At 43.0% G+C, this 13,352-nt stretch overlaps 1 protein-coding gene across 5 annotated transcripts in view; it reads left to right on the forward strand.

The window, feature by feature from the left end:
* The first annotated feature begins 3,459 nt into the window (after positions 1–3,459).
* ppip5k1b (diphosphoinositol pentakisphosphate kinase 1b) overlaps positions 3,460–13,352 on the forward strand; it is a 31,097-nt gene continuing 21,204 nt past the window's right edge. For all 5 annotated transcript variants that reach the window (XM_062548223.1, XM_062548224.1, XM_062548225.1 and 2 more), the window contains exons 1-13: positions 3,460–3,562; positions 6,727–7,144; positions 7,414–7,609; positions 7,944–8,034; positions 8,142–8,227; positions 9,200–9,354; positions 9,740–9,841; positions 10,403–10,564; positions 10,665–10,786; positions 11,365–11,466; positions 12,128–12,214; positions 12,330–12,405; positions 12,568–12,677. In XM_062548223.1, the coding sequence (XP_062404207.1) occupies positions 7,007–7,144; positions 7,414–7,609; positions 7,944–8,034; positions 8,142–8,227; positions 9,200–9,354; positions 9,740–9,841; positions 10,403–10,564; positions 10,665–10,786; positions 11,365–11,466; positions 12,128–12,214; positions 12,330–12,405; positions 12,568–12,677 (1,427 nt within the window). In that variant the 5' untranslated portion in view covers positions 3,460–3,562; positions 6,727–7,006. The remainder of the gene's footprint in view (positions 3,563–6,726; positions 7,145–7,413; positions 7,610–7,943; positions 8,035–8,141; positions 8,228–9,199; positions 9,355–9,739; positions 9,842–10,402; positions 10,565–10,664; positions 10,787–11,364; positions 11,467–12,127; positions 12,215–12,329; positions 12,406–12,567; positions 12,678–13,352) is intronic.

Raw genomic sequence — 13,352 nt, forward strand, 5'->3', positions numbered from 1 at the left:
TTTCCATAGACATATTCATGTGATTGAAGTTATTCTTGGTATGAATACCTAAATGTTCCGAGCCATGAGAGTTGCCCAATCTATAAATAGGAAACCATATTTAATTACGCTTTTTTTTGTTTCTGCTGCATAAGGAACAACTACTCAGCCATGTATTAGATGTCAGCGCAGCTTAGCCACAATCAGATCACACCTGATTAATACCATTCCGAATTTGTTTGCTTTTTTTTTGTCTTTTGGCTGCACACCTGAAATAGGACATTCTTCACGGAGGAGGACTACTTAGATTCACAGCAGTGTTTTTTTTTTTTGCCCATTTTGTTTGTGTAGACAGTTTCCCATTTTTTTTTAACATAGCTTAATGTCAGTTGATTTGACATGATGCCCTGAACTACATACATTTACTGTAATACATGCAGTTTATAGTATGTATTTAAATAGAGTGCACAGGCAATAGGCTAGACAAAGCTAAACAAATGAACAAAAAAGGGAACCAATGAAAATGTCAAGTTTTTGTAGTAATGGACTAAGTGTCTCAGTAAGAAACAATAGTTTCTAAAAATAGCAGGAAGACTGACAGTGGCCAAGAGCCTTGGTCAGGGCTGCAGGATGCCTGGCCTCCCACCAGAGGGCAGTGGTTTGAAACAAGAGCATGTTTACTGTAATATGGACAGTATTGTACATACCTGGTTCTCTCTCTCTCTCTCTTTTTCGTGTGTGTACTTATACCCATAAGAACTGAGTATTATGATATTACCAAGTAATATTGTGGGATCTTGTTGTATGCCACTGGTCCACAAGTTTGTGTATGTATTGTACCCGTTATTTAATATTTGCATCCGTGCATTTTTTTCTGTGTGGGCATAAAGAAATGGTTAAAGTGTGTGTGTGTGTGTGTGAGAGAGAGAGAGAGAGAGAGAGTTTGTGTGTGTGAGTGTGTGTGTGTGTGTGTGTGTGTGTGTGTGTGTGTATGCATGTGTATTGCATGTTGCATGCGTGTACATTCCCTCCCCTGCGGCTCCAGTCCCTCCAGCGGAGCGGCTCCTCTCATCACTCAGGCCTGCAGTGACGTGAGGGTGGGCTCCGCTCATAAGGAGCCCTTTGACTGCGGCTCCCATCTCCCCCGACGGCCCAGGGATTGACACAGCCTCTCACTGTCCATCATGGATGGAAAAGTGCTCTTTTTGTCTGGTTCTCTAAAAATGAAAAGGTATATTAGGAACAAGCTTACAGCATTGACTCATGCATAGCTTCTGCTATAAAGAGATGCACAAAAATAGTATTTTCCAGGAGATAGGTGGCATCCACTATTTTTTGCATAATAGTTTCCATAAGATACATTTTCTAGAAAAGTACAGTAAAAACAAAGTTTTATCTATTTATTTATTTTATCTTTTTTGCATCTTATTTTACCAAGTGAGTCCCATTGAGTTCTTACATCTCTTTTCCAAAGGAGCCCTGCATTTGCAAAAGAACACACAGAAGTTTGTTGTGTCCAGACACAACAAACAAGGACAAATAACAAAAGAGGTACACTGCAATACAATAATATTCCCTTGATGATCTGTTAAAATGACTATCATGATTAACCTAATGGATGAGTAAAATCATTAGGATTTAACTTAATCTTAACACAATTCTATAGATGTACAGTACAGTATATTAACTTTTAATAGAGGATGTTAATCCAAATATTATATTATCCATCAGACTATACAGTTTATTCAGTATACCTTGCTAAGGTAGATGGAGTCATTTCTGTATCTAAACTGTGGAATTTATTTTCAATACACAGGTTTCCCATTAATCTGTATTAAATGAAATATGGGCCCACTAAGCATGTACAAGTGCTATGCTGCTGTGAACACTTTAGAGATCTGTGCCAAAGATTGACTTAAAGATAATGGTAAAGATATCTTAAAGAAACACAATATAGTCTCCACTGCATGCTTTCTTTGGCTGTGACCGTACTCTCTTCTCTGTATATTAACTCTACGATGGCTTCTCTTCTTCTCTACTATCTAGTCCAGGCACACTAAAGCCATAGAGCCATAGGACACTCAGCAGTTCTAGCAGCCTCCTCGCGGGAGAATAAAGGGTCTACAGAGGACCCCGGAGCCGAGGTGCTTTACTTTTTTCCCCATTACATAATCATGTATACCCAACAGCAGTTGGCCTGCCGTGGAGAGGAGGGTGGTGGGGGGTGGGGGGTGGGGGGCATTGGTCCCGAGGTGCAGGAACACTGTTGCCTTATGCCACAGCACACTCTGCTCTGTCATGGCACCAGGGGCATGATGGGAAAGGTCTGGGATGTTCCCCACTGTGGTTTGAATGGGAGCCAGACTGCTTTGGACCTGGTACGGCCGATGCAAGAGGGTCTCGGCTCCACATTTGGCCATTTGCACAGATGAAACTCATTGACTCGTGTTTGTTTGATGCTTTGACACAATGCTTACACCGTCAGCTCTGTTACTCTGATGGAAAACTGTACCATGACTGACTGCTGTGATAAGCAGCTGTCTCCATTGTAAAACAACCCCCCCCCCCCCCAAAAAAAAACCACAGAACAGCTAATAAAAGTCACTGAGTGAGAGAGAAAGACTTGTGTGGCCTACTAGTGCACACGACAGTTCTCTATTGCAGTGTCTTATAGGGATATTTTTGTTCCTCACTGAACACTGCCTGCCTCTCTTCTCCTTTCAGGAGTGAGCCCTCGCCTGTCACACACACCCCTCCAACTGCAATCTGTTCCCTTGATGATTTCTCTTTATGGATGTCCCTCTCTCTCTGCCAGCTCAGATTTTTCCATCATGCCCAGGGCTTACTCTAAGCCTTGGACATAGTTTGCTACCCTAATGCTAATTTATGCATTAGCATTGTACCAGAGAACATTTATGCACAACAACAGTATTTTCATATACCACTTTTGACCCCATCTCTTCGAAAGCTGTAGGCCTACCCGTGACCATTTCATCAGAGGTGGAAAACTCCAGCTTCAGAGGTAAAAGTCTGATCATGTTTTGGTTCTACCTGTGCACTTAGCAAAAGTGATCTCATCAATTAGCTGCTTTGAAGAGTTGTAGGCCTACTTTCTGAAACTGGATTTTTCCACAAATGTGCTGAAATACAAAAAAGAGCAATCTGTTATCTCTAACAATCACTTGGTGACACCGATCTAATCTTCTCTATCACTCGTTTATTTATTTATTAAAACAACTATAATTTCATCAAGAAGCCTATTTATGGAAATTATAGCCTCCAGCTAAACACCGCATTCACACTAGCTGAAATTGGTAAAACAAGAAACAGCCTACCTACCTAACTATTGTCCTTATGAATGTCATAGAACAATTTCAGACAGGTTACTACCCATCCAGTACTGTAGGCGGCGGTCGTAAACGTCTTTAGTCACCCATCGGTGTTGTAGTTTAAGGCTATGGAGAAGAAGAAGACTGTCAAGTTCTCTCCGAAGGTAAGTTTCTAGAGCAGTAAGTTATCGATGTCAAGAGACCTACAGGGAAGTCAACTAGCAGCCTACTGCCAGCCTGCCCTCTCCCGCGAAGTGAGTTAAATCAATGCATAACTTTGGCTTGCTTGTTTCCCCGACTTCAAATTCATTACAAGTTGTCTGATTTTATATATGTTGGTTACAAAACTTATATTAAAACTGTTCAAGCATACAGCAATCTCTTATCTACCAACTTACCAAGTTGCCTCCGCGTTAACCAGAGGAAGAGCTGAACTTGGCTGACTGGTGAGATGCGGTAGCCTTCTAGAGACTGACAGCAATATCAACCACTTGGGTTTGTCTGTCATGGACTACATTGAGTAGGCTAGCTTAACACTGAAACACTTATTTTCGGTAGTTAATTAGTCCACAATGTTTATTTATAATTGTGCAGCTAAACACGCTAAATGAAGCTTAGGCTATAACTGCTAATCTCTTCATAAATGCTTGCTTAGTGTATTGGTAAATTGTTAGGAATGACAGATTGGTCCCTTTCAGTTTAGAAAGTTCTATTTTTAGATTTGTAAGACATGACGGGCCCTTCAGTTTCATTGCGTTCTGGCTACTTCCTTGTGACAAAAGGGCGATGTCAACAACTGCAATTATTTTCCTACTTGAGAGAGCGCAATGAATCTCCGTGTTAGCCTACTACTAGACTTTCTGTTATGTCAGATGTTGGGCGCTGTGTGCATGTGGATGCATTCCTGGCCTCTTTCCACGGGCTCAGTGTCGTGAGCTGTGTTTACCGAAGCATCATTTACTTTTAAGGCAGTGAGAGAATGCATGTGTACTCAAACAGTAGCTGCAACCCTGTCCAAGCAAGAGGGATGGATGGCTACGATGCAGCAAGCTTAGTATCTGTCCATGATACACATTTGTCCATACAGTTAGGCTTGCGTGTTATTGCATAGGTCGGAATATCTGATAATTAGCAAGTTGATCGATCGATTGTGAAATATAATCATTAACAATTTGGTTAATCATTTATCTGACGGGGATTCTTTCATGTCTTAATTTACGTCACTGAATCGATTTTACTGTTATGTAACCACAGAACCACAGGTAGGCCTCCCTGTTATCTCAATGAGGACTGCAGGATTGTTGCCAGATATCGAGACGCTTAATGTTGCACTACTGTAGCTTATTGTTACAGTGTTACAAAGTGTGGGCTACAAATCAGTTGACAGCAATGATATGCCATGGTCCTTTTACAGCAACTTTTACAGACGCCTGTTTAAACGTTTGCCTAAATGCATGTTACTTTCTGATTTATTATCAGTTGTGCAGGCTTGTCATTTGTAATTTATCATTTATAAATGAGATTAAAATGGAAAAATGACACCCTATAAATGCCATAAAATTACAGAATGTATGTTTTGGATTGTTCTGTGAACCCATAGGGTTCTCTTTTTCGCCAATGTGAAGAGATAGCCTACCCTCGACAGTGTGCCTTGATCTATAACTGGATGTCTATAGAGTGCAGAAGAGTGGACAGTGGATTTGTGTGTCATGTTGAAATACAGCGACTGCTTTTACTAACTGTCATGGTATGATATGTTTATGTTGAAATGTGTAACATAGCCTACTCCGCATACAGGCTGAAGGTGGCTGTCACCCTAAGGTCTAATCATGTTGTTGGATCTCTTTTAGCAGCACACACACACCTGGCAAGTGCCCAAGGTGTTGGTGTGGCGGGGTCTCAGGTAGTTGTGCACATGTTTTTATGAGTTTGTTTATCATGGTGAGTGTGCCTTGACCCGGGGTTGCCAAAACATGGCTTCTTTTCTCTTCCTATCCACCTGTCAACACCAGCAGAGATGAGTTATCTGCTGGGGAAATAAAGACCCTTGGTCAGAGGCCTGGCCCCTTTCAAAGAGCCAAGGGCTATTTCTGGTACCTGGCAAAGATCAGAGAGAGAGAGAGGGCGAGAGAGAGCAGAGAGCCAGAGAGAGCCGAGAGAGGGAGAACAAGGGGGAGAGAGAGAGAGAGGGTGAGAGAGAAAGAGAGAGAGAGAGAGAGAGAGAGAGAGAGAGAGAGAGAGAGAGTGTGGATGAGCTAAATTATGACTTTTGTTGTCTGGGTGGCATGTGGCTGCATTGCTGTGGCTGTCTGTGGGGGAGTGTTTTCACAACTTCCAGTTTGTGTTTTTTTTTTTTCTTCCTAAAAATGGCAGAAAGGGCTAGATCCCTTCGGCTAGGTTGCACTCAGTGCTTCCTACTGAAATGCAACTGCAATTCATGCGGGTCCTCAGATTCATTGGTCTCCATGACCTTCCAACAACCTTAAGTACTGCCCTCAGCCGTCTGTCTGTACGGAGGCTGAAACGTGAGCTCAGGTATCAGTTTCTTGGACGTGTTGTTTTCCCCTTTGCACTGCTGTTTGGCCAGTGGATGGGGGGGGGGGGGGGGGGGGCTTCGAAGAGGAACTTGTGATCCAGTTTTGACGAGATTGCTCTTGAAACTTCAAGCTTATTTAAGACTTTTGGGTGGTCAGAGGTACTGTATGAAAGTCTTTGGCATGTCTGCTATTGTCAGTCTACCTTTAAGGGATTACAAACAAATCTGACCATAGTTTCTATTTACAGTTATACTGTAAATAGTATATTACAGTTATACTCTATCCACCCCATCTTTATTTTCAACTCCTCTGATAAGCATGCGTGAGGTTAAATGCTGTGTTTCCCCAAGAGACATACCATGGACATGTTGATTTCATAGATACAAATCTGGCTTGGGAAACTTAACTGAAGGGTCATTGGTGGAATACTGGAATATGTGGTGGATAGAGCACTGAGCACTGAAGCTTATGCTCAAGTACATGTAAAAGTACAATTAGCCTACAGTACTCCCTTAAAATGAACTCAAGTAAAAGTGAAAAATGTAATCTGAGAAACAACTCGCATAACTTAATGAGAGTTACGATTAATGAGAAGTACTCAATGTACTAGTTATTTTCCATTTTCCATATTTTAAAGGTGTGTGGGACAGTACTGATAAAAAAAAACCCACTTCAAATCCTTTTTTAATAAGCACACGCAGTGGGCCAGTCATAATAATTGCCTGTAGGTCTATTAGGCTTATGGTGGCCAAGGCTAGGTCCACTATTCACTCCTCTTTCCACTTGTTCCGAGGTGATGTTACAGAGTTGTTTAACGTTAAGCTTCATACTTTTAAGGTTTGTTGGCTGATGACATCCATGTGTTTGACTTGTGTGTGCAGCAAGAAGATGTTCCCCAGATGCCATAGTGAAGCTCGTGATGGGCCGTGCTAAGGCAGGATGTCAGGTCTTCTGAAAACCAGGCCGACTTCACTCTGACCAAAGGCAGCCCAAACCTCAGCATCTGGGTTGGTCCCCCCTCCTCCCCACCTCCCAGCGCCTCCTCCTTGGGTCTCAGTCTCTCCCTCTCTGCCTGCCCCTGCCTGCCCCCTCTGGTCTGTAAGCGCTCGGGATGGCACCTCTGTGGGGCCCTGCGTCCGGCTCCGTCTGCTGACGACGGCCATGTCTCAGCCCGAGGGCGGAGCGGAGCTGGGCCAGGGTGGGAGCGGCGGGTTCGTGGTGGGCTCCGAGGACATGGAGGACGGAGGGGTGAGGAACAACATGGGGCTGTACGACGATGAAGACGACGATGACGAGTCGGTAAGGGCACAGAGAGGAGGCGGGAGAGCTCACGTAAACCCGACCCTGAATCGTATTGCGTCAAACGTTTGTTGTATGTTAGCCGACGGTAGTGGACGCGTGTAGCCAGAGAGAAAGAGGAAGATGCTCATCACATAGTACCATTTTTTTGGGGAGAGGAAATGCATCAGCGTAATGATTAACCTGAGGCCTGTAGTTAGTTAAATCTGTGCCTCCGGATCGAGCTTGTCTGCTGACGCTTACTGTATGTTCCCCTTCCTGAATGCCAGCTGTCTGAGAGGCAGATTGTGGTTGGCATCTGCGCCATGATGAAGAAGTCCACGTCCAAGCCCATGACTCAGATCATGGAGCGGCTCTGCAAGTTTGAGTACATCACCGTGGAGATCTTCCCCGAGGAGGTCATCCTCAACGAGCCTGTGGAGAAGTGGCCTCTCTGTGACTGCCTCATCTCTTTTCACTCCAAAGGTGCAACACTCACACACACACACACACACACACACACACACACACACACACATACACACACACACACACACACACACATACAATATATATACGAGGACCATATATCTTTGTTTCAGAACTATCTATGTTTACTACAGTATGTATGTTTCTTTATTATTGCTTACTCTCTCTGTGTGTGTGTGTGTGTGTGTGTGTGTGTGTGTGTGTGTGTGTGTGTGTGTGTGTGTGTGTGTGTGTGTGTGTGTGTGTGTGTGTGTGTGTGTGTGTGTGTGTGTGTGTGTGTGTGTGTGTGTGTGTGTGTGTGTGTGTGTGTGTGTGTGTGTGTGTGTTTTAGGATTCCCACTGGACAAAGCTGTGAGTTATGCCAAATTGAGAAATCCTCTTCTCATCAATGATCTCAACATGCAGTACTTCATACAAGACAGGTATGATAGGCATGTCGACCATCATCATGACTTACTGTATACATTGCAGGACACACCCATGATCTATGCGGTCAGAGGAAAAACATGTCCTGTTTTGGTTTGTGCAGGCGGGAGGTGTACCGGATCCTGCTTGAAGAGGGGATTGACCTGCCACGCTATGTGGTGTTAAACAGAGACCCCGACAGACCAGAAGGTAATCATCTACAAAGTGAGTGACCTGTTCACTGGCCTGAATGGCCACATTACAACAGGAAACAGCATGTGGATACGCTCTCTAGGTCAACAAAGGTCCGTAAAGTGAGACAATATTGTTCAGTGCAATCAAAAGGCCTTGTTGTTCCGCTGTTGTTCTTGCTGGGAAATTGCCAATAAAAATCAGTGATCTGTATAAAAGCACTCAAAGCAACTGATACACGGTAACTATCCAGACCAACATCAAGACACTCAGCGTGGGCAAAAAAGGATCCTTGATCTGTGTATTTTGCATCTCCCATTTATAGAGATTGGCTCAATAGTATGTATTTCATGTTATGATATACGGTATGGTAGTGGTATCCAACAGTTTAAAGCAGCACTAAAGCACTTTTCCTCTGTCGCACACACGCTATTTGTTTATCCAGCAAATAACAGACAAGGTAGAATATGTTGCATGATTTCATGAAAGTATGATGTATTGCGACATCGAAGCAAGTCAAATTGGTAGTTTCTAATGTCTCATTTCATCGAACTACAGATACACTACCCCACCTCGTAAAGTTACATAGTGCGGGTTATAGCTGATAGAGGGCTGCGAAGTGAAAGCAGAAGCGCCGTTCACCCTGTTACGAGTTGATGAACCGCTGAAATAATTTCGGAAACATTATTTTAGGGTATGAAAAACTCTTTAGTGTTGCTTTAAGTATCACTTCAGCTAATATGAATGAGCGTGTCCACACCACATACTATATTGATCACTCTCAGAGCAATTTTGAGGAGGATATAAAGGCTGGCTATCAATCAGAATCCATCGGATTGTAGACATCACATTCATCAACATGAGGTGTGTGTGTGTGTGTCGTGTGACTTGTCAGTCAGTGTGTGGACCTCTATGTCGTTATAGTTACAGTCTTAATAGTTGTCGTTACTGCTAACTGACTGGTAACTGCCCACTTTGTTGTCCTGCCAGAATGTAACCTGCTGGAGGGGGAGGACCAGGTGGAGGTGAATGGAGAGGTGTTCCCCAAGCCCTTTGTGGAGAAGCCTGTCTCCGCGGAGGACCACAACGTTTACATCTACTACCCTACCTCAGCCGGTGGGGGCAGCCAGCGCCTCTTCAGAAAGGTATCCAAGCTGGCATGACCACACAGTTAGGAACATTAACTATCACATATCAGCAAATTAAGGAAAAAGACATAATTCCGAATGCGAATTATTGGGATTAATCATTGTCTTTATCATTGATATGCAGAAAGTTTTGTTTGGATCTTTACGTTTGTAGAGCTTTTACCACATTTTGTCTTTGTTTACAGACTTCATTCAAGATGTAAATTCTTATCAGTTTTATAACTAGTCTACCCTGCAGCAGTGTGTTTTGACGTACACACCCTTTTCCATGGAGATTTGTAGATAAAATACCCTGGCTACCAAGATGACAGTCACTCAGAGTTATTTTAAAAACCCATTAACGCACTCTGCCATGTTTGGTTGTGTGTGTTCTCCTGTGCAGATCGGGAGCCGCAGCAGCGTGTATTCCCCCGAGAGCACTGTGAGGAAGACTGGCTCGTACATTTACGAGGAGTTCATGCCTACTGATGGCACAGACGTCAAGGTGGCTGCCTCCGTTTTTTTGTTGGACTTTCTTTATGTTTGCTTGATCCCAGATCCCTGCAGGAATAATAATAATAATGATAATAATAATAAAACACAACAGAAACATCACCGATTGTTTCCACAACAAATTGCGAGTATGTTTTGGGACACGCTCCATTAGGATTTAACTTTGGTTTACATGTTTGTATTGGTTTCCATCAGAAATGTTAATGGTATTCACTCTGAAATACAAAACAACCAATACAATTCCTGTTCTTGATTTTCCGTGGTTTCTATTGCTTATTTACATGGATGCCTGATTCATAGCGCGTCATTTTCCATTTATTTTTCAATAATTGTGTAATGTTAGATTCATGATGAGGAGTAGATATGAATCTCTCTCTCTCTGTGTGTGTGTGTGTGTGTGTGTGTGTGTGTGTGTGTGTGTGTGTGTGTGTGTGTGTGTGTGTGTGTGTGTGTGTGTGTGTGTGTGTGTGTGTGTGTGTGTGTGTGTGTGTGTGTGTGTGTGTGTGTGTGTGTGTGTGTGTGTGTGTGTGTGTGTGTGTGTGTGTGTGTGCAGGTGTACACTGTGGGTCCAGATTATGCCCATGCTGAGGCTCGTAAGTCCCCAGCCCTGGATGGAAAGGTGGAGAGAGACAGTGAGGGAAAGGAGATTCGCTACCCTGTCATGCTTACTGCCATGGAGAAGCTGGTGGCTCGCAAAGTGTCCCTTGCCTTCAAAGTAAGCCCCGCCAGTGACCAAACACATGTCCTCAAATGGACTTGCTGTGGCTTCATGTCATCGGTATTATGGTGTTAACCTAGGCCATGTGTCCCTACAGCAAACGGTGTGCGGTTTCGACCTCCTCAGAGCCAATGGCCACTCCTTTGTGTGCGATGTCAATGGGTTCAGCTTTGTAAAGAACTCCATGAAGTACTACGATGATTGTGCCAAAGTTCTTGGGTAAGCTATCTCAAATGAAGAAATGCTGGTCATGTGTTCCGTCCATGTGTATAATCCATACAGATTTTGAGTCTGGTCAGGTGACTCACTCTCCCGATTGCTGTAATCATTGAGATTGCCCATGGGTACTTACTCTAACACCAAACAGCTACATTAATTATGTAAAATTTGTACATTAGCTTAATTGAGTGACCTTACTTGTAAAGGATTAACTTGGTCCCTAGACTTTGCTCTAGAGAGTTCATGTGTCATGTCAGTGTTTTTATGACAACTTTAAGTAACTTCACATACAAAGCAATAAAATAAAATATAAATTCAAAATAAAAAATGCAACACGCCACTGAACATTTCATTTCTTCCTTCCTTCCTTTTTAAGTGACTGTTGTAACATAGTATCCGTTTCCAAACAAAGAAAGGGGAACAGATAGTGACTACACTTCTCATTATTCTGTATTTTTAAGACTACATTTTAATTGGGTGGCTAGTTTACAGATTCTGTGATGAATCTATAAAAAGCTGATTCTGTGTGAATGTAATGAATTATAAATAGGTTTACAGAAGTGTCTTTTCTCCTTTAGAAACATGATCATGCGGGAGCTGGCCCCTCAGTTTCACATCCCCTGGTCAATCCCGATGGAGGCTGAGGACATCCCCATAGTCCCCACTACCTCAGGAACCATGTAAGTGCTCTCTACACCTTAAGCTCCACCAAATGAGGGACTTGAATTCAACAGTGTTTTGACCTTCAGATCTTTAGATATTTTCAGAGATACAGTATATCTATCTATCTACTGTATCTATCTATCGATCTATTGATCTATCGATCTATCGATCTATCTATCGATCTATCGATCTATCAATCTATCGATCTATCTATCTATCTATCTATCTATAATTTCCTGTGTATTAGCCACATTGTGTATAAAGAAAGTTTAAAGAAATAGAATCATATTAATATTATGTTAACTGCCCGCGTGTATTAGCCTCATCGCTGAAGATTTTTTTGCGAAATCAATGTTTAACCTGTGGCTAATAGTTGGGAATTATGTGCTAGAATATATATTTAACTATATTCAGCTTGTTTCCTGTAGTGTAATGAGGCTAAGATTCCCATGTTCAATGAAGGCAGCATAGTGTAACAGCAGACCACCCACTGTAAATTATGACACACTGATAAAGCCGGTGCTAAGCAAAATGCCAGATGTTCCCACTGTAACAGAGTTAAGCTAATTCTGCACATGTGACATGCCCAAGCTTGCTGCAGGCGTCCTTGCCGGCTGTGTAAACATCAGCTCAGATCCTCCCTCCTCCCTCTCTCTCCCTGTCCTCCCGTCGCCACAGGATGGAGCTGCGCTGTGTCATAGCCGTTATCCGTCATGGAGACCGCACACCCAAACAGAAGATGAAGATGGAGGTGCGGAACGCCCTGTGAGTTGCCTCCTCGCCCCATACCCTCACCTGCACTGTCACACGCCATGAGTGAAAAGTCTCACATTCATAGAGTTGCATCAAAACAATTCTGCATTTGCTATACTGTTTGCAGGTTCTTTGACCTTTTTGAGAAGTATGGTGGGTACAAGTCTGGAAAGCTGAAATTGAAAAAGCCAAAACAACTTCAGGTGTGGAGATATGGTCTAATACTGTTTCACAAAACGTTATCCACTGAATGTATTACCTTTATGGTTAATGCAAATTCATACATAGCCTGCCATGGAAACATGATGTTGAATTAAAACACTGAACATACAGTACTGTATAACATGAGACCGTTGTGTTGATAGGAAGTGCTGGATATTGCCCGTCAGCTCTTGGTGGAGCTTAGACAGCACAATGATTGTGAGATCGAGGAGAAGAAGTCCAAACTGGAGCAGCTCAAGACCGTGCTGGAGATGTGAGTGAGCCGTTAGCCTGCTGTTGACCCGGATCATCAGCGTACACATAGACTTTGCTACAGCATAGTGTCATGGAGTTCTTTGCCTCCGCTTCGTCCATTAATTCCATATATCGGCGGCCGTTATCCCCTAAATAGAACTCATTCTTCTCAGTCCTGCCCTAAGGAACCCACAGAAATACATGGTTTTGGTCTCGTCACTCCGTTGATGCCCGTTATTAAAGTCCTCATCTAGAACATCTGGAACGCAACTCTTGATCAGCTGGTTGTATTCCTCAAAAGCGAAGCCAGAGGGAAATCAAAAGCAATGCAATGTTCCGGGTTCCTAAAGAACTGGACTGAGAAATCCCAGTTGAAACAGATTTAGTAGATGGCTATAGTGTATTTAATGGTGTGAGTGGTTAAATAACAATCCTAATGTTCTCATAACATCAACTGCAGATCTTACTGCACTCACTCACTGGTCCTGTCACCTGTAATGTTGAATCTTCTGTGTTTCATCCCAAGCTGAACCTGTCCTTAACTGGGGCCCAAGCACTCGATTTGTTTTGAAACATGTTTTCTGTTTGTGACTAGCTCACCTTGAAGCTGTTGCATTTAAACAGTACCACATCAGGGTTTGGTCTTAAAATAGAATAATTATTCATGTCGTGTTTGGTTAACATGTGGTCATAA

This window comes from Sardina pilchardus, chromosome 10 (assembly GCF_963854185.1).
Source record: "Sardina pilchardus chromosome 10, fSarPil1.1, whole genome shotgun sequence".
Lineage (NCBI taxonomy): Eukaryota > Metazoa > Chordata > Actinopteri > Clupeiformes > Clupeidae > Sardina > Sardina pilchardus.